This window comes from Panthera onca, chromosome A2, assembly GCF_046562875.1.
Source record: "Panthera onca isolate mPanOnc1 chromosome A2, mPanOnc1 haplotype 2, whole genome shotgun sequence".
Lineage (NCBI taxonomy): Eukaryota > Metazoa > Chordata > Mammalia > Carnivora > Felidae > Panthera > Panthera onca.
Window position 1 is genome coordinate 56882250 of NC_138340.1, and position 25158 is coordinate 56907407.

A 25158-nucleotide genomic window follows, 5' to 3' on the forward strand; every position below is an offset into this window, starting at 1 on the left:
GACGTCCCCGCGGAGGTAGGGAGGGCAGGGATCTCCCGAGGTGGATGGCGGATTCACACGAGAATCCCCAGGGAAACAGGTGCGCTGGGAAACTCAATTGGCCACCTCCGTTGTCCCCATGGTCTTTGTCCCAGGCCAGCAAGGTGGCCACCATAGCGCCACGCGCATAGTCCCCACCCACTCCACAGCCACCAACCCAGCATCCACAGATCCCGTCACCACAGCCGACCATCCGCCGGCCACCACTGTCTCCTACGGGTCGGCCACAGCCACAGACATCAGGTGACACTGCCCACCTCCTGCCCCACCGGCCCCCTACTGCTTCTGTCACCTCTAGCACCAAACAACCAGGGACCTTGGCCCCATCATAAGCAAAATGTCATCTCTGTCACCATTGTCAATCTATCCCACGGTCACCCTGACGTCATCCTCATGACCATCTCCCTCATGAGCGTTTTCAAAATCAAGCAGCACGTGGAGAATTCGCTAAGGTGACTTTCACCAGCTGCTGACCCCCTTGCCACCTCGGCCTTCTGCCCCTGCTCCAAGGCTCCTGCTCCACTCGGTTTCTAGGGCCTGCTCAGAGCCCTCTGCTGGTCCTCTGCAATCCTCTGGCCAGTGGGTGAGCGGAGAGACCAAAGAGGAAAGCGCGGATGTTCGTGGCCGGGCCTGGAAGTGGTAGGGAGGGCCTTTGCAAGCAGCTGTTGTCTGGAACCAGCCACCGGCCCCGCCCTAACCACAAGGGAGGCCTGGAACTGCTCCCCTTGTGTGCCCAACCGCAGCAGCAGGCAGGCATCTGGCCACTGCCGGCCCCACCCGGTCTACGCAAAGGTAATGGCACTTGATCAGAAGGCAGGCACACTGTAGAGAGGGAGTCTGTGAAGCCTGGGCGGTCTCGGGGGCACACGCCGAGTTTTGGCCCTGAGCCACAGCCAGACCCAGCCCCTAACACGGTGCCCATCTCATGTGTTTTGCATACACACTTAACCACACCTCCTGTAAGTGCATGTGTGCACAGAGTCTCCTAAGGCTCCATGGCCCAGCCAGGACCCTCACCGTCTCCAGCCCCTGGGGTTGACACGTCAAACCTAATAAGAGTGAATTCCTTGTCCGGCAAAGGATGCACTCCATTTCTTGAAAGCAGCCTGAGCCAGCCCCTGTGCATGTGGCTGAGATGGCAGAGAGAAGGTGGAAGGCTCTGCCCTCCCCGGGCTCCTCTCCAAAGGGGGACGCTGAGTCCGGGGCCTGAGGAATCTTCTAAGAACAGCATCTGACTTGACAGAAACCCCTGGCCTCTGAATGTCAGCTTTCTTAACAGCTCTGGGGCCAGAATCCTCATTTTAAATCACTACAGGCAATATGTCTTAAAATCTTGGGAAAGTTTTGTTTCTGTAGATAGATCTCTAACCAAGTGGGTTAAATTCAGAGAGGAAAGCAAAACTGTAATACTTTCTTTCTTTTTGTGTGTGTGTGTTTATTTATTTTTGAGAGAGAGAGACAGAGTGTGAGCAGGGGAGGAGGAGGAGACAGGGGGAGACACAGAATCCGAAGCAGGTTCCAGGCTCCGAGCTGTCAACACAGAGCCCAACGCGGGGCTTGAACCCACGAACTGTGAGATCATGACCTGAGCTGAAGTCGGACGCTTAACTGGCTGAGCCACCCAGGCACCTCTATTTTCTTTTTTAATGTTTATTTATTCTTGGGAGACAGAGAGAAAGAGAGAGAGAGAGAGAGAGCGCGCGCGCGCGCGCATGAGTGGGGGAGGGGCAGAGAGAGAGGGAGACAGAATCTGAAGCAGGCCCCAGGCTCCAAGGTGTCAGCACAGAGCCCGATGCGGGGCTCGAACCCACGAACCGTGAGATCATGACCTGAGCTGAAGTCAGATGCTTAACCAACTGAGCCACTCAGGTGCCCCAAAACTATATTACTTTCTTAATAAACACACACACACACACACACACACACACACACACACCAAAACAAAACAAAACAAAACAAAAAAAACCTCGGGGTTGTGAGGGCAACAATACAGAAGGAGCCAGATGGAGCCCGGATCAGCCCTATTGATCCTGTCCTGTTTGTGTTCAGACTGTTAGAGGGACATAGATTTAGTCCTATTCCTTTCTTTTAGATCTCTGTACCCCTATTAAGTAGAAAACAAATATGAGGTTTACAACGATATCGTGAAAAGAGAGGTCGGGCTCTGAGGTTCATCCAACCTGCTGGGTTCTTTATCTGATGCTTCAGGGTGCTGACTTGTTAGTGAAAACAAAAGCATGAATACATGCATTTGACGTTTCAGAGTCTAAAAGAACTCCGCACACCTGCATCGCAAGCTGAATGACTATTCCTTCCTCTGAGTTCAGAAAGTTTGAATTACCATACAGAAAGTCTTTGTATATTTATGCAGTATCTTTCAACAAACACGGATAATTGTATTCTGTAATTGAAGCCTTTAAAAAGTCGACAGTGGAGACTCAGGGGTGGGGAGTTTGGGGAGCTGTTGAAGGCGTGTAGAGTTTTGTTTTGCAAGAACTAAGACGAAGAAGCTCTGGAGGTGGATGGTGGCAATGGTCGCACACCCACGTGAATATACTTAACACTCCGGAACTAGACACTTAAAAAAGCTTAAGATGGTAAATTTTATGCTATGCATGTGCTATCACAACTTTTTAAAAGAAATCTAGAGGGGCGCCTGGGTGGATCAGTTGGTTGAGCATCTGACTTCGGCTCAGGTCATGATCTCGCGGTCCGTGAGTTCGAGCCCCGCATCGGGCTCTGGGCTGACAGCTCAGAGCCTGGAGCCTGTTTCAGATTCTGTGTCTCCCTCTCTCTCTGACCCTCCCCTGTTCATGCTCTGTCTCTCTCTGTCTCAAAAATAAATTAAAAAAAAAAATTCTTTTTTAAAAAGAAGTCTAGAGTGATGGTTTTCAAACCTTTTAGCAGTAAGACCTTTCTACCAACGAACCCCTAGGCAGTACCTGGTATATGAAATAAAGTGTCTCCATCTAGTTGGACGGGGGCCTAACTGGCATCCTTCCCTCCTTCCCCATCCCTGCCTTTTGTGGGCTACTGACAGGCTTCAAGACTCTTCCAAAAGCCCATTTGTGAAACACAGGTCTAGAGTTTTAGTGGGGTATTAAAATTTGGTTTAAAAAAAAAAAAGAGTACAGGGGCACCCGGGTGGCTCAGTCAGTTAAGCGGCTGACTTCGGCTCAGGTCATGATCTCACAGCTGTGGGTTCGAGCCCCACCTCTGGCTCTGCGCTGACGGCTCGGGGCCTGGAGCCTGCTTCACATGCTGCGTCTCCCTCCCTCTCTGGCCCTCCCCCGCTCACACTCTGTCTGTCTGTCTGTCTCTCAAAAAGTAAATAAACATTTTAAGAAATTAAAAACAGGGGCGCCTGGGTGGCGCAGTCGGTTAAGCGTCTGACCAGCTCAGGTCACGATCTCGCGGTCCGTGAGTTCGAGCCGTGCGTCGGGCTCTGGGCTGATGGCTCAGAGCCTGGAGCCTGCTTCTGATTCTGTGTCTCCCTCTCTCTCTGCCCCTCCCCCGTTCATGCTCTGTCTCTCTCTGTCTTAAAAATAAATAAATGTTAAAAAAAAATTAAAAACAAAACAAGTACAGCGAACTGTCTCTGAGGACACATGGTCTGGAAATGGAAAGAGGTACCCGTTCAAGAACCGCAACACTCAGTCCTCCCAGATTAGTCTCTAAATTCAATGTCATCCCAATCAAAATTTTTGCTATAGAACCTGACAAATGAGGGATGAGACCGGCGTCACTGGAACCTCCTTATCAATCCTCGTGAAAGGTTTAAGCAGAAAGTCAGATAAAGCCAGAGCGGCAGCTTGGAGGGGCGTGGGTGAGGCGGACAGAATTTTCCCCAGACTGCTTACGCTGAGCATGCTGACCACATGGGACAGACAGCTCTCCCTGCCTCAAGCCCCATGGAAGTTACTAGATGATTGTAAAAAAAAAAAAAAGGGGGTAAGTTCAAGGGATACAGGAGTACTGATGTGTAGGGGCACTTGTACCCCAATGTTTACAGCAGCACTCTCAACAATAGCCAAATTATGGAAAGAGCCTAAATGTCCATCAACTGATGAATGGATAAAGAAATTGTGGTTTATATACACAATGGAGTACTACGTGGCAATGAGAAAGAATGAAACATGGCCCTTTGTAGCAATGTGGACGGAACTGGAGAGTGTGATGCTAAGTGAAATAAGCCATACAGAGAAAGACAGATACCATATGGTTTCACTCTTAGGTGGATCCTGAGAAACTTAACAGAAACCCATGGGGGAGGGGAAGAAAAAAAAAAGAGGTTAGAGTGGGAGAGAGCCAAAGCATAAGAGACTCTTAAAAACTGAGAACAAACTGAGGGTTGATGGGGGGTGGGAGGGAGGGGAGGGTGGGTGATGGGTATTGAGGAGGGCACCTTTTGGGATGAGCACTGGGTGTTGTATGGAAACCAATGTGACAATAAATTTCATATATTGAAAAAAAAATGTAAAAAAAAAAAAAAGGGTAAGTTTCCAAGGATGGGTTAATAGAGGAGACAACAGTAGGAAAGTGATGCCCACAAGCTTCTGTAAGACGGACAGTGGACAGAGGAGTCGCCACTGCCTCAGCAGGTGACAGGAGGCTCCCCCCATGGCCTGCACTGGGACCACCGAGGACGGGCCGCGGCGTCGCCCCACTGAACCCCCAGGAGGCTCCATGCTCCCCTGTTGCAATTGTGATGTGACTCTTATTCAGAAATGAAACAAAAGAATTAAAAAAAAATTTTAATGTTTCTTTACTTTTGAGAGGGAGAGAGAGATGGAGTGTGAGCGGGGGAGGGGCAGAGAGAGAGGGAGACACAGAATCCGAAGCAAGCTCCAGGCTCTGAGCTGTCAGCACAGAGCCCAACGCGGGGCTCAAACCCACGAACCAGGAGATCATGACCTGAGCTGAAGTCGGACGCTCAACCGACTGAGCCACCCAGGCATCCCTCTCATCAGATTTATTACTTATTTCCCATATGAGCATGTACCCATATGTACCTGTGTCTATAGCTAGATATAGGTATATAGTTACACACACTTATGTAATATGTATCAATAGGATACATATAAAATACGTTATATATATATATATATATATATATATATATATATATATATATATATAAAAGATAGTTCCATTTTTAAGATTTATAAAAGAAAGAAAAGAAGGAGGAAGTTCTTCATAGCTCTATTTTAACACAATCGCTGTTAACATTTTCATGTCCGGACTTTCTTGTTTACATCAGTCAGAACACTTCTTTACTTGGGTACTCTGGATCGTTTGCTGACTATTGCATCATATTTTTGAACGTTACATTGTTTTCCTGACTCTTCTGAAGTATATATATTATGCCTTTCTATTACAAAGATAGTAGATATTGATTATGGAAGACTGGAGAGTGTAGAAAGGCAGAAGGAAGACCCAAGCTCCCCAGCCCTTCACTGAGAGATGGTCCTACATTTCCAGCATTCCAACATACTGTCTAAAATACTCTGCAGCGAGGGATGGCTACCTCCTGGGTCCCCCTCATATGGGAATAAGGCTATCATGGATATTCCTGTGCGTAGAGGTTTTATTGTTTTTAAGAATCATTCCTCAAGGGGCGCCCGGGTAGCTCAGTCAGTTAAGCATCTGACTCTTGATTTTGGTTCAGGTCATGATCTCATGGCTCATGAGATCGAGCCCCACATCGGGTTCTGTGCTGACAGCACGGAGCCTTCTTGGGATTCTCTCTCTCTGCCCCTCCCCTGCTTACATGCGCACAAACTCTCTCTCTCTTGCTCTCAAAGTAAATAAGTAAACTTAAAAAAGAAAAAGATGTGTTCCTTGAGATAGATCCCTGTAAGTTTTCCGTTCTTTTCAGACCTGTCCACTTAGAATTGAGTCCCTTTCGTCGAATCTAAACCTGAGTACACGGCACTGTCACTGCAGCCACAGTCCCACCCGACGAAACCCAAGGGGTCCCCCCAGGATTTCAGGGGGGTCAAGGCACGACCCTACAGCACCACATCGAGGCCTCGCATCTCATCTCTGCTGTTCACTGGATGTGCATTTGAGGCAAGGCCTCAAATTCTACGTGAATTCTCTTGTGAATCCGTATGTTTTCCAACTGGAAGGTCTACAGCTTAAAGGGGTCACAGATCCAGACAAGACCCAGAACCCGCATCAGGCACGAGCTCAAATGTTGCCAGAGGGGGTTGGAGTATGATGGAAGAGTGCTGGGTGTCAGGTGATCTGGCCATCAGAATCAGACCCTGCCACCAGCCCTTTGCCTCTGATGTCCTTTGCCTCTGTGCAGAGGACAGAAAACACTCTTCAGGGGTAAACGGGCAAGAACCTTCGGCTCTTCTTTTTTAGGAAGAAACTAAAAACTTCTGAGGCACGAAGACCTGCCCAGGGGACACATGAGTGGGGTGGGCAGGCGGTGCAGACCAGGGTTCCTCAAACTGTAACTTCCATGCAGATCCCTTGGGGAACTTACTGCAATCTAGGTTCTGACTCAGGAGCTCTGCTGTGGACGCTGAGATCCCGTGTTTCTAACCGGCTCCCGGATGACGCCGGGCTGGCGGCCCGTGGACCACACGTTGGGCATAAGGTTGGAGCATGTTGGCCGGGAGCTAACTCACCAGCCCCCTGACCACCCTCTCTGTCTCCTGGCCTCCTTTGCTGGGTCCGCGCCTCCTGATGTCCCCTCAACCCTGCACACGGGGCCTCCAGTTCCCTGGTGGACACCGTCATCACTGTGCTGGTGAGGAAGCAGCTTTGAACCGGCAACGCCCACGTCTGCGGCTGGCTCCCCAGGAATCGTACTGAGGCCATGGCTGCAGCAGGACGCGAGGTTCAGAACCGCTGCAGGGGACAGAGTCCCGAAGCACACAGCCCACGTGGGGGAGGGCTGGGACTGTCTGGGCTCCGTCCAGGGCCGAGGTGGGCGGGCAGAGCCGTCCTTGCCACACCCCCGGGCTGGCCCGCGTGAAGGCACACCACGGATGTCCAGGAGGCGCGAGTGGGAGCCCAGCCTGCCATCCGGGCTGGGTCTTTTCTTTCCAGGGTGGGGAACCGACGGCAGCGATGGGGTACAGCCCTCTCTGGGGCTGTGTGTGTGGGAGGGGGTTCCCCACGTTCTAGAGGGCTCCTAGGAGTAGCTGGGAGTGAGTGTCAGGACCAAGCAAGGGGGCGACCCGGTCGGTCAGTGCGTGGCCTGCTTTAGGAAGGTGTGTGGAGACCGGAGGCAGGAGCCAGGTCAGGCAGAGGCTGGGCAGAGACTGGCTGGGGTGGGGAGGGGCCGTGTGGGGAAAGGGACAGAGGACGAGGAGAGGGGATGTGACTCGAGAAGAGGGGATGTGACTTGGGTGAGGGCACCCTGTGTCCTGGCTTTCCCAAAGGAAGGGTGGCGCAGTCCCTCCTCAGCTGAGCCCCTGGCTGAATGTGTGGTCGGGGGTGGGGCTTTGGGGGCCCCCCGGGACCAGAGTCCGCTCTGGGACCTAGGACCCAGCCCCAGCTTGGTCTGGGACAGGGGCTCAGGAGCCAACTTACTGGGGGCTTTGAGTGAGTCCCTCAGGCCCCTGGCCTCACTCTCCGTTTCCAAGCCCAGGACGTTGTCCCAGGGTCCAGCAGTCCCATGGTGAGGGCAGAGGCAAGAGAGGGCCCTCAGCACAGCCTCTGGGGGCCACGTGGTGGCCCGGCTCAGACCACCCAGTTAGGGGTTTTTCTTCCAAGGGCCACATGCAGGCTTGGGGCCGCCCTGCATTCAAGGACACCAGGAAATTCAAACAACAGGTATCTCTCCCTGGAAAAGGTCACGGAAGAGACTGCGGTGTGGCCCCTCTGGAACACCCAGGGCTCCAGGCCCGCCTCCGTCATTCAGTCCGTGGAATTCACAGGTTTCAAACCTCTGGGACAGAGTCAGAGTGTCACTGCTCCTGTCCTTCAGTTTCCAAAGTCCCACCCAGCTGGGATCTCCTGGTGGCTTCCCAGGATGCAGGCAGGACAGGAATTCATGTCCCACGTCTGAGGAAGCTGAGGTTGGGTGGAGAAATGACTTGCCTAAGGTCACACTAGTCATAGCGGACCTGGGATTGGAATGGAGGTTGGTGTGACCCCCATGTTGTCAGCGTGTCTCAGAGCCGGGCTGCCAGACTGGGTACAGTTACTACCTGGCCACCGTGCACAGTCACGCTATCGTCATCTGGCCCCTGTGTCAGCATAGGCCCCCTTCTGAGAATGACCGGGGACAGATCCCAGATGGTCTCGGCGGGCTATGGTTCCTGGTGGCAGGGGCCCCATTCAGGCACTTGGCAGTTTTTTGAGCACCTACTATGCACCCAGAACCATTCTCTGCCCTGGGAACATAGCAGCAGTGAGCAAGACCAGTCCTGGCCCTTGTAGGGCCTCTCCTGACTTGGAATACAAGGTCTAACTTGTTACAGCTGCAAGGCTCGGGCAAGACACTCCCAACCACTGAGTCCACTGGCTTATCTGCAAAGCACGGGGATGGTAACACCTCCCCCACAGGGTTGTAGGTGTGGGAGAGGCCTGGTTCCCCCGGGCATCGCCCAACCGTACTCCTCAACCTGCCTCCCCAACTCAAATCCAGCTGAAGGAACCAGAGGCCCAGGAGTCGTTCAGTGACTTGCCCGTGGTCTCCCTGGCTGAGTGAGGACCGAACCCAAGTTCTTTCCTGCCCCTTGGGCACTGACTGCTCCTCTGCCAAAGGATCCCACATTGGCCTGGGGCAGAGAAGTCTTAACAGGGCTCCAGGCAACAGATGGGCGGTGAGAAGTGCAGACCCACCCGTCCACTCTGGGCCTGGAGACTAGTCGGGGAAACCAGCTGGGCAGGTGGGACCATCTGTAGAGATGTGGCCACCTGGGCCAGCTCTGGGCTCAAAGGTGAGAGAAGCAGTCTTGGGCGCCATTGACTCTTTGCAGAAATCTGTTTAATGGTTTAGGAATGTGTAGACTCTGGCTCTGCTAAGTTTCCATAAAGGCAACTTTCCCATGTTTTAAAAAATAGATTTGCTATAAAGATTTATGGATCATAAATAGGTAACATGAAAAATTCCCAAATGCAAAATGGCATTGCCTTATTGCAATGCTGAGGCCCTCCCTGCAGCCCAACAGTCCAGTCCAGCAGGGCTCAGAGGGTCCTTGAGGCCCCCACCCGTGGCAGCCCTCCTGGGGAAGAGTAACTGAATTCAATATGAATTAGGAGCTTCCTCTAGCTCCATGGCTGCCTGCCGGGGTCTGTGTCCTTGAAGCCCTTTTCTGGAAGGACAGGGACCCTCTGGGCAGCCCCGCTCCTCCTCCCGGGAGTAGAAAACACCAGCCTTCTCCTTCTTCAGCCCACGCCCCATTAGCCCCACCCAGGCCACAGACTGCCCTGTCCCCGGGGACCTGGTGGAGGCCAGGATACTTCCTGGCCCTCTGATCCCTGCCTCCTCTCCTAAACCCTGGCCTCTGACCTCACCGGCTCCTGCTACTGGGTAATTTATAAACAGAGGGAGAGATAAAGCTGTTTCCCTTCAGCCCCAGAAGGCCTGGGCTGTTGCAGGAGGAAACAAAGGTGGGTTGTGTTCTGTCTCACACAACTACCCTGTTTTCTCTTACCCAAATCCGGGTCCCCACGTGACAGAAGACTGAGGCCCAGGAGGTAGTGAGGTTCCTGCCTGATGCCTCACTACAGGCAGCCCACCAGCGTGGGGCCCTGAGCACTAGCATTTGCGCCTGTGACTGAAACCCGGAAATGGTCTCTGTTCGAGGCTGCAGGAAATGGCTTCTGCCCAGGAAGAGGGGGAGAAGGAACTCAATCTCACCAGAGGGTACTATGGGCTAAGGACTAGCTTGGGGTGGGGCCAGTGCTCAGAGGTGTCCAGCTGGGTCATTTGTGGGACTCTGAATGACACGGATAAAAAGGCTGGGTAAGTGGGGGTGGGGGAGGGCAGGAAGGGCGCAGCCTGCATAAAGGGTGCTCCTGGGGGACAAGGTGCTGGGAGAAGCCAGGGCGCAGCTGTGGAGGCCTTGGACACCTAGATTGAGTATGGGCCATATCCCAAGGGCCCCAGGCACCCTGGAATGGGGAGGGGGCAGCAGCATCAGTTGTGACCTTCTACAAATGCCACTCTGACTGCAGCACGAGGGTGGCTTGGGCTGCACAGGCTAGAGGCCCAGGAGCCAAAGAGGTCCATGAGATGTCCAGGGGATCCTGGGGCCCATCCAGAGCAGGGGCGGGGGGGGGGGGGGGGGGGGGAGTATGGAGGCGGGATCCCAGCACTGTGGTGGGGAGGGGAGAGGGAGGGTCCTGGCTAGACCCTATTGGCTGTGGTGCCTGAAGGAGGGATGGCCAGAGACCAATCAGCCCACGTTTCAGACACCTTGGGACTCTGAAGGGAGAAGAGAATCGTGCTGGGGGTTGTTGCTGGGTGAGCCAAGAGGCTGCCAGTGAGGAAACCTCCCCAGTCCAGGCTGGGCCAGCTGCTCCCTGCCCCCTCTCAGCCAGGCCCCTGCAAAGTTTCAGGTCTCCATCCCAGGGGTCTGGAGGAGGAGGGAGATGGCTCATAGAGAGGAAATGAAAGGTCTCCCCACCTTGCCAAAGCCATCCCAGCCCTGAGGCAGAGAAGGTGCAGCAGGTAACAACGGCAAGGGCCTGCACCTGTGCTCAGCTGGAACTGTGGCTGCAAGTCAACGATGGGGGTGCAGGCCCAGACCCGTGCTCCAAGATCCCCCGCGTTCCCGCCACCGCCCCCCAAAGCAGCAGGCCTCTGGAAGGTCAGGCTTCATGAGATCGCTCTTCCAGCTTGGGCCCTGGTAGACGTCTTAGCTCTGCCCCAAGATCAGCCCTTAGAGGCCATGGTCTGAATGTGTCTCAGTGACAGGCACTTTCTACTTTGGAGGTAGAGCCCAGGCACTGCAATGGAGGGGCCTGGCAGACACCAGCTCTCCCTGCCAGCAGCTGGGCCCCAGGCCCCGCTCACCCCATCTCACTGACAAGGCCACTGAGGAAGGAAGCCAAGTGGCCTTCTTGCTCCCAGCTCCCACCCCACCACGGCCACCAGTGGGCCGGCTGCCCTCAGCACAGGACCCTGCTCAGCAGCTCTTGGCCCAACCAGGCCAACATCCTTCCCTTCCAGAACCGGGCTCAGACATGCCTGCCTGAAACAGAGTCATCAGCCCTGCTGGTCTCGGTCTCAGCCAGGGAAGCCTTCCATGCCCAAGCCCACAGAATGCCGTGGGTCTGGCTTCTCACTCTGCGGTCAGGCCTGCCTACAAGAAGGGGTGGGACGGTGCAGACGAAAGTGCAGGAAGTGGAAGGCAAGGGAAGTCGGCTGGAGCACCGCCTGGGCCCCACAAGGCTCTGGGCTGCACCTCCACGATGTGACCTTCCCCACGGCTCTGACGGCAGTTTATTTCCCGGGGCCCTCCACTGAGGGGGCCTAAGGGGCTAGACTGGGCTGACATGGGGGGTCTGGGTAGTACGGGGAGATCACCCGCCTCCCCCAGCTCAATCCCTGTGACCCTCTGAGCTACCCACAGAGTGCAGCCCCAGTGATCCCAGCCCCCACCCGCCTTCTAACCTCAGCACCCTGCACACGTTGAGGCTGGTAAGGCCCAGGATAAAAGAGCCAGACCCAGGACTGCCGGGGCATCGCCTTTTTGGTTTGAGAAACCAGAAGCTAGACTGGAAGCAGTTAGGGAGCTGTCGCTCTGAACGTGGCAGGAAGGGCTTCTGCACAGCTAAGACTAAGTGCCCTGAGGGTCCCTCTCAGACCGTAGCCTCAGGGATGCAAGCGTTTACTTTTCCCTTAAGTGTCCACATTCCCACCTCATTCCCCCAACCCCCAAGTTCTGAGAGTCGGTGCTGAAGGAATCAGCTGGTTTTGCAACCTGAGTGGCCACACTTTGGGCCCCAGGCCAGCAGACGGTCCCCGCTGGGCTGTGGGCCATGACCCCATACTTGTGCCGACGAAAACAAGAAGCTACACGGAAAACCAGAAAACTTGAGAGGTCTTGCTAAGGCAGCAGGCCAAGCCCCAAGCTGTCTGTGAGCTTCGAGCTGGCAGTGAAGGAAGGAAGGAAGTTCCCGGCCTGGAAGGAGCTGGGGCTTCCCTGGGGCTGTGCTCAGGAACCGAGTCTGCTGGGCGGGTTGCTCTCACTCGGTACAGAGGCCCTGGAGTGACCTGAAAGAACCCAAGGCACCAGCCACACAACCCTGCCGCCTCAGCTGCAGCAAGACTCAAGGTGTGAAATGGTCAGACCCAGTACATGTGCAGCAAGGGAGGCACATCCCAGCCCCTCTCCTGCTGGGATCCACACCGGCAGGCCTGGGCCAGTCCTGGACTGTGAAGAACACAGAGGGGACGGCCACTGGCTGGCAGGTGGGGCCCCACGCCCCACGCCCCACAGGCCAACAGGTCTCCCTCAGAAGGTATCCCGCTGCTTCCTTCATCCAGGGTAGCTTTCCCATCAAGCACCCAGGCCACGGAATGGAGAATTCCAGGGCTTTATCCAGCTGCTCTAGGATCGCTGGCACCGTGGAGGGCCAGCTCTGGGGGGGTGGGCCTGGCAGGCCAGAGAGAGAAGGTGGGGAGGCCCCTGCCTGCCTGCCCTGCACCCCGGTCAGCAGCCGCAGCCCCAGCTCTCTCCGACGTCCTTGCTATCCAGCTGGATGTGGTCGGTGCCCTTCTCACTGAGCAGAGGGCCGCCGTGCCGCATGACCAGCTCCGTGGCCACCCTCACGAAGGCCTCCTCCACGTTGCTCGAGTCCTTGGCCGACGTCTCGATGGCACACAGGATGTCATAGTGCTCTGCCAGGCTCTGTGCCTCGGCCAGCGGGACCTCCCGGAGCTCGCCGAGGTCCGACTTGTTCCCTGTAGGGAAAGGCCAGGTGCAGCTTGGTGAGGCCCACGGGTGCCAGCCTGCCCTGTCCCACCCGGTGGGGCCAAGCCGAGACACGTCAAGCCGCCCACCGCACTCGGCCAGCCACCAATGAATACCTTCTGGTGTGGCCCTCCATCTTTTTGGGGGAAGAAAAAAGACCTTCTTTTATTTTAAGGCTCTTAGTCCAGACTTTAGTCCCTCCTTTTGTTTCTCTTTTTTATCTTTGCCAGAGGCTGGTGTCTTTTATGGCTTCTTCCTGACACATTGGAGCACTCAACTTTGGTGGAAAGAACCTTAGAGCTGCAGGAAACTTCAGCTCCCTTGCACCTGCTGCGTGACCCTTGGGGAAGTCACTTCATCCCTGGGTCTCGGTTTCCCCATCTGTGATGCCACCTTCAGCACAGGAGGGATCAGATGATACAGTGAACCTGAAAGCAACGGGCACTTGGCAGACGCTCCCTACGAGGGGACGCCAACAAGGAAGTCTCGCACTGCCAATTGTTTCCTTGGCTACAATTTCGTTATGCTTATTATTTAGGCTCTCCTATTCTCATCTGGAATTCTTTCATTGCCTGGAAGACGGGGACTTTGATTATTTTGCTTTGCTGATAGTAAGAGCACAGCCCACCGCCTGACCTGAGAGCGCACCTCTGGTTGCTCCTACAAGGTGTCAGCTGTGTCATTATGTTCTAAATAATCTGGTCAACTGCTCCTTGACCCGATTTCTAGAAGAATTTTTTTTTTTTAAGTCTCTAAGCGGTTGACTTTTGTAATGTGGTTATAGGGAGGACACAAAAAAAAGATAACCACGGGGCCCCTGGGTGGCTCAGTTGGTTAAGTGTCCGACTTCAGCTCAGGTCATGATCTCACAGTTCGTGAGTTTGAGCCCCGCGTCAGGCTCTGTGCTGATGGCTCAGAGCCTGGAGCCTGCTTCGGATTCTGTGTCTCCCTCTCTCTCTGCTCCTCCCCCACTCATGCTGTCTCTCAAAAATGAATAAACATTAAAAAAAAAATAGATAACCACCTATAAAAATCAAGACTGTCTTTGGTAACCTTAAATGCTACAGCAACTAATTTCAATGTGTGGAACTCGTTTGGATCCTGATTTCAACAAAAAGAAAAAAAACAAGTACATGTGATATTTATTAGCAATTATAAATCTGAGCACTCATCAGCCATTTGATTATATTAAGAAAATATCAATATGGGGGGTGCCTAGGTGGCTCAGTCGATTAAGCATCTGACTCTTGATTTTGGCTCAGATCATGATCTTGTGGTTCGTGAGTTCAAATCCTGCATTGGGCTCTGGGCTGACCGTGCAGAGCCTTTTTGGGCTTCTCTCTCCCTCTCTCTCTGCCCCTCCCCTGCTCTCTCTCTCAAAAATAAATAAACTAAATAATAATAATAAGAAGAAAATATCAATATCTTGTGGATGTGAAAATGGTATTGTTATGTACTTTTTATTGAAGTGTTTGTACCTTTTATAGATTTATGCTGGAATATTGATAAATGAAATAGTTTGGTGTTGGGATTTGTTCCAAAGTAAGACAAGGGAGGGGAAGGGATGAGGGTAGAGAGGAAACTGGCCGTGAATGGCTCATTGCTGAAGCTGGGTACTGGGTATCTGGGGTTCAGTGCACTATTCTATTTTTATACTTGTATAAAATGCTCTATGATAGAATGTTTTATTTTATTTTTTATTTTTTTTTAACGTTTATTCATTTTGGAGAGACAGAGACACAGAATGTGAGTGGGGGAAGGGCAGAGAGAGAAGGAGCCACAGACTCTGAAGCAGGCTCCAGGCTCTAAGCCATCAGCACAGAGCCCTAGGCGGGGCTTGAACCCACGAACTGTGAGATTATGATCTGAGCCAAAGTTGGATGCTTAACCAACTGAGCCCCCCAGGCGCCCCAGAATGTTTTATTTTGAATGTTCTGGATAAAAGGGAAGTGTCAGGCCAGGTAAGGAGAACCCCATTCCTGGCAGGGGAGCCCAGCTCCACTGAGTGCTCCCATATCCGAGGCCAGGCAGGGAACCAAGCATCGCCCTTTCCCCAGGTGGAGCTATGTGCAGCCCCATCTGTACAATCTCATCTTAGAAGAATCTGCCTCTAAAAAACGAGAACAAAATTGGGGCGCCTGGGTGGCTCAGTTGGTTAAGCGTCCAGCTCTTGACTTCGGCTCAGGTTGTGATCTCATGGTTTGTGGGTTCAAGCCCCACATCGGGCTCTTGAGTGCTGACAGTGCGGAGCCTGCTGGCAATTCTCTCTCTCTCCCTTTCTCTCTGCCCCTCCTCCACTTGTGCGTGGTGTGCTCTCTCTCTCTCAAAATAAAATTTAAGATTCTCTCTCTCTAAATAAATAAGTAGATAAACTTAAGAAAATTAAGATTCTCTCTCTCCCTCTGCCCCTCCCCAGTTGTGTGCATGTGCGTGTGCTCTCTCACTCTCTCTCTCTCTCTCTCAAAAAAACAAAAGAAAAGAAAAAAAAAGGAAGAAGAATCCGCCTGACTGTTGGAATGAGGACCCTGGGGACCACAGAAATGGTCCAAAGCGCTTGAGCCCAGGTCTGGGGAGTTTATGTAGGAGGAAAAGGGAAAATGGAAGTAAGAGCATCTCTCTGCAACAGTGGTTCTCAGTGTGGGGTCTCTGGGCCGCCAACATGGACATCACCTGCGTCACCTGGGAACCTGTGAGAAATGCACATTCATGGGCCCCACCCAGCCCTCCTGAGTCAGACACGACGCCTGGCATCTGTGCTTTAACAAAGCTTCGGAGCGCAAAGGTTTGAGAAGCGCTGCTCTGCGGTGTGGGGGGACAGCATGTCACCAAAGCACCACCAGCAGGGCCCCAGTTTCGGATTTATAGGCTCACAGGGTGCGCGAACTGGGACAAGTTACTCCACTTTTCTGAGCTTCGGCTCTAGCCCTGCCAAACCAGGAGGAGCCAGTAGCCAAGGTTATGGGAACTGAATCCAGAGACACATGTGAAGGTTTAACCAGGGCTGACCATGGTGGGGATATGCGGGAAGTAAAAAGCAAATGTTCGCTCCTTTCTCCCTCCCTCCAATTCCAGTTTTGAATATGACTTTGTAAGTGATTGGCAGGATCAGAATTTGCAAGATCACCGTTCAAGCTCAGCCTCTCTCTGCGCTCCACCTGCCCTTTGTTTAAAAAGGAGAAAGATGAGGGGTCCCCGGGTGGCTCAGTAGGTTAAGCGTCCAACTTCGGCTCAGGTCATGATCTCACAGTCCGTGGGTTCGAGCCCCGTGTCGGGCTCTGTGCTGACAGCTCGGAGCCTGGAGCCTGCTTCCGATTCTGTGTCTCCCTCTCTTTCTGCCCCTCCCCCAATCGTGCTCTGTTTCTCTCTCTCTCAAAAATAAATAAACATTAAAAACAATTTTTTTTTTAAAGGAGAAAGACACTAAGACGGAGAGACAGAACCGTGGCCCCGAGAAACCCTGCTGGCCCTGGCCCTGTTCCCCTCAGCTCACCGATCAGCAGCTGCACAATGTTGGAGCCCGCGTACTTCCTCACGTCCTCGATCCAGTGAGGCACGGACAGAAAGGTGCTCCTCTTGGTGATGTCGTAAGCCAGGATGGCCCCGTTGGCACTGCGGTAATAGCTCTGGGTGATGGTGCGGAATCGCTCCTGGCCAGCTGTGTCCCAGATCTGCAGCTAAAGAAATAGGGGGCCTCCCGTGAACCTGGTGGTGTGACCAAGCACGGGGGATAGGGAGGGCAATCCCACAGACCCATGCCCAAAGCGCTGGTTCCACTGGGCAGGCCACCAGCCCACACCTTGGCGGGAATCATGCAAGAGGGGCTAGAAGGTGGACAGAGAGGACCCCTGATCCCTTACAAGACAACTCAGTGGCCCAGCTTTGGGGGGGGCAGGAGGATGCAAAGGAAGGTGGGGAGCCCTCATCTCTGCTCTCTAGAGTGCCCAAGGCTCCCCTAAGGCTGGGCTCTCTGCTGTTGGGACACTGAACCAGAAGAGCTCCAGCAGCTCACGGTCCGGCGAGCTCGTTCTGGTATGCTATGATGCTGGCTGTGTGTGCATGTCCTGTGCCTTCCCCTCTCTGGGCCCGTAAACACACTGCTACACCCAGCCACGTGGAAAGCTCCTCCAGCATTAGGGTTCTCTACTTCTGCCTCGGTGATGCCTGGTGGCAGTGACGGCCTGGGGGAAGCAGTGGATGGAGTCCTCTGGCGGGGCCTTTATCACCTGCTGGCCCAGCTTGGCCAAAGGCAAGGAACTTGGGGTCTTTCCTTGCCCATGTTTTCACTTAACTAACACCCATCAGTGCCCACTGCCAAGCCTTCCTGCACCCTGGCCATGGACGAGAGGTGCCTGTGTAGCGGGAGCTTCCCTAGTTTCTGGAGAAGCAATAGTCTGGCATTCCCAGATAGGGCAGGGGGAGGGCCTGAACCCGGGGTAGACCTTGGACCTTCACTGTGCCCGGGCTGGGAGGCTGCGCACTCTGGGTGGAGGTCACCAGCTCTGCAACTGGGAGAGATGGACTGCAGGCAGGCATCAGAGGAGGCAGATGGCAGGGCTCTTGGGGGCTCAGGACTTGCTTTCTCTGCTCCACAGATCACAGGTTCTTGGGGCTCTCTGAAGATGAACACGAGCCTTGGGTCTCCACCAAGCTCTGGGTCCATCCATTTTCCTTTGCTGGCACAAGCATTCTGGGGGCCTCTTTATCTAGTTCTCAAGGTATTGGGAGGCACCCTAGTCCATCCGGGGTAGAGAAAAACCCCAGAGGCCTCAGACTGTTCCTGAGGGCAGGGCTTCAGGCCCTGGTACCATGGAGGTGAGCAACCTCTTCCCTCGGCCCCACAAAGAGACGTTCAAGAGTTAACAAACTCAGCCACAACATGCCAAATGAGACCCTCCTGTCCCAAGACCTCCTATTTACTCAACTATGAAAGGTTCCAAGGAAATCAGGTATCTGCTTGCTTACGCATGATGGGGGGGGCGAAGGGGGGGCGAAGCGAAAGGCATGAAGTCTGGCAATACACAAATCTGGAATCCAGTTGACCAAGAAACTCATCCCCATACCCCAGAGAGAGCGCATGACACAAAAGACAAAGGACAAACACAGAAAAAAAAGTGACCTGGACGAAACAAAAGCTAGGCAGAAGCAAATTTTTGTTTATCAAAACCAAACATCGGTATTTTCAGAGATAGGAAAAGATCCACAAAACAATAATAGAATACTATTTTTTTTTAAGTTGTGGGAGTATTCAGGGAAAAAAAGAGCTTTTGACTATTAAAAATATATCAGTGAAAAGTACAACCTAAGGGCTGGAAGATAAAGTTGAAGAAATCCTTCCAAAATAAAGAAATACAAAGAAATAAGAAGAAATAAGAAGAGTAAGAGGGAAAAAACTGTAGAGCCAGCCTAAGAGGTCTAATATCGGGATAGTAAGCATTTCAGAAGGAAAAGAACAGTGGGGCGCCTGGTGGATCAGTCCGTTGAGCATTGGACTTTGGCTCAGGTCATGATCTCATGGTTTGAGTTTGAGCCCCGTGTCGGGCTCTGTGCTAAGCCCTCAGAGCCTGGAGCCTGCTTCGGATTCTGTGTCTCCTTCTCTCTCTGCTCCTCCCCTGCTCATGCTCGGTCTCTCTCAAAAATAAACGTTAAAAAATTAAAAAAAAAAAAAAAAAAAAAAAAAACAAACTGAAAAAAAAAGAAAAAGAACAGTAAAATCAAGGGGAGGAAATCAAAGAAAGACTTCAAGAAAACTCCCTCTGAGAGTTCAAAGGGCCCACTGAACATAACACACAATGGAAGAAAACAGACACCCCCCCCCCCCCAACACACTGTGTGGGAATTCTACAATGGGGTAGGGGAAAGTGCTAAAAGCTTCCAGAAAGAAAAAAAAAAGAAAAGAAAACAGGTATTAAGGTTAAAGTTTCATAAAAATCCATATGGCATTAGATATCCAATGAAAAATGCCTAGGGGCGCCAGGGTGGCTTAGTCCATTAAGTGTCCGACTTCAGCTCAGGTCATGATCTCATGGTTCACGGGTTCAAGCCCCACGTCAGGCTCTGTGCTGACGGCTCGGAGCCTGGAGCCTGCCTCGGATTCTGCGTCTCCCTCTCTCTCTGCCCCTCCCTGTTCACGCTCTATCTCTGTCTCTCTCAAAAATAAATAAACATTAAAAAAATTATTGTTTCTTGTAATTTCCTTATTAGACAACTGACCAGAAAACGATAAATAAGGACTGTAAAGTGGGATTTCTAATGTGTAAGAAATAAAAAAGTAGGACAATAATAGCAGACACAAAAAAGGAAAGCAGATACATGAAATCATCCTGTTGTAAGGTGACTACACTTGTGCGGTGTCAGATGTGAAGTGAAAAATGAGAAGGGTTCAGTGCCAGTTGTAACATATGAAGTGATATAAAACTGTAAAGAGACTTTATAAGTTAAGGACGCCCTAACTTATCATTGGCCCTACATCAACTAGTAAGAGAAACAGCAAGTCAGTAGAGGAAATAAACTGGTATTTAAAAAAAAAAAATTTTTTTTAATTTATTTTGAGAGAGAGAGGCAGGTGTGCAAGCAGGGGAGGGGCAGAGAGAGAGGGAGAGAGAGAATCCCAAGCAGGCTCTGTGCTGTCAGCATAGAGCCCAACGAGAGGCACCTTAAATATAAAGACACAAATAGGTAGCCTATAAAAAAACGAAACATATAATAAAATACATATAAGAAGTGAGGGTAAGAAAGTATATGAATGACAGTTACAGTAATATCAAAGGCTTCCAGACCAAGAATTGCAAGAGATAAAGAGACACTTTGGGGCACCTGGGTGGCTCAATCAAGTTAAGCATCTCTTGGTATCGGCTCAGGTCATGATCTCACAATGTGGGATCGAGCCCCATGGTGGGATCGAGCCCCATGTTGGGCTCCGCACAGAGTGTAAAGCCTGCTTGGGATTCTCTCTCCCCCTCACCCCTCTGTGCCTCTCCCACTCAGACTTACTACTCCCCAACTCCCTCTCAAAATAATGATACTACATATGTATCTACCTAATTACAGAGTTTTAAATCCCATGAAGTTAAAACTGATAAAACTAAAGGGAGAAACAAATCCACAACTATCGTTGGAGATTTAATACCTCTCTCTCAGGAATTGATAGAATAAACAGAGAAAAAAAAAAATCAGTGTTGGGTAAAGAACATCTAAACCACACTATTGATCAAATTGGTATTTCCAGAACACCATACCCAACACGGCAGAACCGCCCCCTTTTTTTTCAAGTGGACCCAGCATATTCACCAAGATAAACCATATACATACACTGGGCCTCAAGTAAGTCTCAGGACATTTCAAAAATGGAATTCTTATAGAGTAGTACTCTCACCACAAAAACAAACAAACAAAAACCTAAAATAGAAATCAAGAAAGCTCTGAGAGAGATTTCTTCAAGAAGACAGAACTGAGGGAAGGTCATATACTGAGAGGCAGGGTTTACGGTATGTTGGACAGATGGGGAGGACAGCTATCCCAGTTAGGATCTCCCCTACTTGCAGAGATGAATTAATGGTAAAAAAACACAGACACGTAAGCAAAACCAAGATGATAGTGCTTCCAGGAAGAACTAGTGGGACGTGGCCAACGGAAGATCAGTGAACAACTCTTAGTAATATAATCATCACCCTTAGTTGAACAATTCCTTCAACAATTTCTTTAAAAAAAAGTTTTTTTTTAATGTTTATTTATTTTTGAGAGAGAGAGAAAGCAGAGTGTGAGCAGGAGCAGGGAGGGGCAGAGAGAGGAGGGAGACACAGAACTTGAAGCAGGCTCCAGGCTCCAAGCTGTTGGCCAAGAGCCTGACACGGAGCTCGAACTCACAAACCGTGAGATCATGACCTGAGCTGAAGTCAGACGCCCAACCGACTGAGCCACCCAGGCGCCCCCCTTCAACCATTTCAACAAGAAAATACTAGAGATACTGGGGCCAACCAAACAGATGCGATTTGCTGTCCTCAAGCTTACAGTGCAGGAGACAAATGCTAAGTAAGATCATAAGTAATAAGGGTTTATAATTATTATAAAATATATTTATTTATACATAAATATCTATAATATAAATACTATCAATTATAAAGTAAATAATAAAAATAGTAATTATGGTAGCTAGTGATCAGATGGGAAAAAATGAGCAGGGAAAGGAATTATGAGGCAAGGCGAGGAATGGAGATTTAGATAGGACAACCACACAAGACCTCATTGTTCGTAAAGATCTGGAGAAAGTTAGCTACCAGTGCAGATGTCTGGGAGAGAAGTATTTCAGGGAGAGAGAACAAGTGCAAAGGCCCTGAAGCAGAGACAAAGAAGCAAGACGATGGGTGTGTTTGGCACAGAATACAAAGGGAGAGAGTAGTCAGGGATGATCGGGGCGGGGAGGGGGGACCAGATCACACAGTGGCTTCCAGACCATAGCAAGAACTTTTGGCCTTCACTCTGAGTGAAGGTGGGAAGCCATGGGAGTTTAGAGCCAATCAGATTTACTTTCTAACAGGATCGCTCTGACTGCTGCCCGGAGAAGAGATCAAAAGAGATCCAGGACAGAAATGGGGAGACCAGTTAGGAGGCAAGGGCCATCATCCAGGTAAAAGACAGCGGTTGGACCAGGGTGGTAACCACCCTGTGGTTACCACAGCGAAGGTGGGGAGAAAGGAACAAATTCAGAATACGTTCTGAGAACAGTGCTGAAAGGAACATACTGTTGATCTAATCAATATTGCCACACCACTCTACTGGGAGGATGCGGAGTGTGTACGTGTGTGATGGGGGCTGGGGAGGCACTGAGAGTTAGTTAACTCTCACCTTCTGAAGTCAGAAGTCAACAGACTATGTGTGTAACTGGGGGAAGCGGAGGCAGGTAGCAACGTAAGCAAAATAAATAGAAAAACCCCATCAACTGAAAAGAGCTCGAAGGGGTTACCCCCAGAGGCTGCGGGTGGCCGTATCAGGAGACCTTTTTGTACCACGCCTTGTTGAACCAGATGACTCTTTCAACCATACACAAGTACAACTCTGACAAAAATAAAAACTAAATTAAAAACAAAATAGCTACAGGTCAAGGTATCTGGGTCAACCAATTGGTGAAATTTGGGTGGCAATGGAGGAGGTATTTCTGGAAAGTAGGTCCTTCCCATGACTGGCAATATTCTCATCCTCTCCCACATTAGAGGAAGGGAAGGAAAAGAGCAGTGTCAGCGCTCTTGGGGTCCGACCGACCCGACTCCGTCACTTTCCAGCACGGTTATCTCTGGGCTACAACTGAATTCAGTTTCTCATCTGTTCCAAAAAAAACAAAACAAAACAAAAAAAGGTCCAGTAAGGGCCACATGACAGATTCAGTGTGCACGGTGCCTAACACAGAGAAGGTGCTGGATAAATGCAGCCATTTAACAATATTTGCGTAGCTATTTACAATTTTTGGCTAGTATTTTTAATATACACAAAGGAGATTTAATGTAAAAGGTAGAATACATGAAATGCCCAAAGGAAAACCTACTGGGCTGTGGGCATGGGCCAACCACTTGTTCATCTAACGTGTGCTGAGTTTCTGCCGTGTGCCAGCCCTTGCTCTAGGAACTGGAGATACTGCAGGGAACAAAACAAACACAGGGTTCACATCGCAGCAAAAGGAGAGACAGGAATGCAGACAGGATCCTTGCAGAGAAGGGTAACGAGCACTCTGAAGAGGATACAGGTAATAGGAGAGACTCCCTGGGACAGGGGCCTCCTCGGGTGGTCACAGAAGGGGGCACTCGAGCTGAGGCCTGATGATGAGAAGCCAATCATGGGGACAGTGCTCGGGCAGAGGGAACAGCGCGACAGTGTCCAGAAGGACAAAGCTCTCCGTGTTGGGAGATACAGAAGGGCAGTGTGGCCAGACGGCAGTGAAAAGGGACATGGAAGGAGACGCGGTCAGAGGCAGACTGAAGCCAGAACGTGTGGGATCTTACGGGCCATCGTCAAGTGCAGGTTTTATTTTTACCGCGATGGGAAGCCACTGGAGATGGTCTGCATCAGGGAAATATACATTAGACATCTCTTCCATCCCACCTGGGAGTCTCTCCGATTCTAGCCAGGGGCGGGGGTGGGGCGGTGCTGCACAAACCACCAAGCTTTCATGCCTTCGTGACACACATGTGAGAAGGCTTCACCAACCCTATGGATCAACCCTTGGCCAATGGGGAGCAAGGGATGTCCGGCCAGATCAAGCCCTATCTGCCCATGGCAGCGACCAACTTGAGGATGCGGCCTTGTAACGTGTCCTTCCTTCTCTGTTTCCCCCTCTCCAGTTGCCAAAACAAACGAGCTGCGAGCAAGCCCTTGTCTCAGGCCGTTTTCCAGAGGGAGCCCAGGCTAAGACGAGAAGCACTCTTGACTGATGTCTGTGAAGTACATCTGGGCTGCTGAGCGCGGCGCGGTCCTGCCGTGGGATCGCAGAGGAGGTTTTAGTTGAGGAGGCTCAATCTCTTGGCCCAAATGCCCTCTGTGTTCCAGAAGAGGTGCGAGAAGCCAAACCAGGGGAGGCCCTGCTTTCCCAGCAGCCAAGTGAAGCTACTCTGCCGGAGCCCCAGGTTTGCCATTAGGCAGCGCCCCGAGGGGGTCTGGGTGAAAAGTGTAATGAGCGTGATCAGCCACCTCAGCTCCTCAAGAGACAGGAAGGTGACGAGGCAGGCAAGCACGCCAGCACCATCCTGAACCTTCCATCGGAGAGGATGATGCAGGCTCTACTTCTCAGAAGTGACAGCAGAATCCACTGCATGGATGCTGTGGGGTCCTGGGGCAGGCGTGCAGGCCACCTCACCGGGTCCCCAACAGAGCCTGCAGGCAGAGACTACCAGCCCAAGGCACAGAGCAGAAAGGCAGGCTCTGACAGCCCCATGATTGGCTGAGGCATGTGAGCATCGTGCTGGGCCCACACCAGTCTGTCTGGCTGTCTGGCTGTCCGCTTACCTCCTTGCTCTCCACCCTCAGCAGGGGCCTGGGTGAGCAGGAATCATGGACACGGAGTCCTTCGTTGCTCCGTGCCCTCCACACCTGTTGTCACCAAGCCTTACACGGGGCCACTGCGGATGGCCTCAAACCCGCCCCAGGCTTCCTCCTGCACTGCGGTCCATTGTCCACCCCACAGCCAACGTGGAGCCACGAAAACAGTATTAAGAATCTCGTCACTCCTCCGTTCTCCTCCCCGGAAAGGCCTAAAGGTCCTGCGGCATGGACCTTACTCGCCTCCACAGAACTTCCCTTGGGGCCATATTTGCTCCTGGCTGATCCCTGAGCACTCCGAGGTCTCTATACCAAGCCCCTGGCCCTTGATGTTCCCCTTCCTGAAGTGTTCTTCTCCCAGACTGGTGCACGATTGGCACCACCCTTCATTTCCAGCCTGCTTTCAAGTATCAACTCCACTCACAGCTCTTTCACAACCACCCTTTCTTAAAAGAGCAGTCCGTCCTGTCCCCTCACCCCAATTTACTTTTCCTCCGCAGATCTTTTTATCTATTTTAAAGTTTATTTATTTTGAAAAGGAGAGAGAGAAAGCCAGGAGAGGGGCAGAGAGAGAGAGAGAGAGAGAGAGAGAGAGAGAGAGAGAATCCCAAGCTGTCAGTGCAGAGCTCAATGCAAGGCTCAAACTCATGAACTGTAAGATCATGTCCTGACCCGAAACCAAGAGTCAGACTCTTAACCGGCTGAGCCTTCTGGCATGAAGAAGGTCCTCGATTAATACATGCTGGGCAGATGAGCACCCTGTCTGCCCTTAAAGCCTTGTCACCCTGCCCTGCCAGGTCTCCATCTAGCAGATTGGGCTCCAGGGCCTGGCTTAGGAAAGCTAACCATGGAGTTAGCTTGGAATCCTACCCCAAGTCCATAATCAGCCTGAAGCCAAGAGAACATCTGCCAAGTTGAAACTACTACCCCACTCACCGGAAGTCCTCTGCAAGCATGCTCACTTGACAGATAGGGACTTTGTCCTGTGGGTTAGGTCTCAGCCTGCCCTCCCTCACTCTCCCACCTCCCACCTGGCACACTGCCAGCCTCTCCTACCTTCCCCAGCCAGGCCTCCACATCTTACATTCAACTTCAGGGGAAACTTTCGGGGCTGCTGACATCTGGAGTGACATTCAGAAGCATCTGCTAGGCACAGAGGGCAGGAGGGCAGCCCAGTTAGGATGGAGAAGGGCTCCCAAAGCATGTA

At 51.8% G+C, this 25158-nt stretch overlaps 1 protein-coding gene across 1 annotated transcript in view; it reads right to left on the reverse strand.

Annotated features, from left to right (window-relative positions):
- Nucleotides 1–8970: 8970 nt before the first annotated feature.
- The window catches only part of RAB43 (RAB43, member RAS oncogene family), a 33201-nt gene continuing 17013 nt past the window's right edge, over nt 8971–25158 (reverse strand). Inside the window, exons 2-3 of the mRNA XM_060631895.3 lie at nt 16420–16603; nt 8971–12919 (exon numbers count right to left, since the gene is read on the reverse strand). Coding sequence (XP_060487878.1) covers nt 12669–12919; nt 16420–16603 — 435 coding nt within the window. The 3' untranslated portion in view covers nt 8971–12668. The remainder of the gene's footprint in view (nt 12920–16419; nt 16604–25158) is intronic.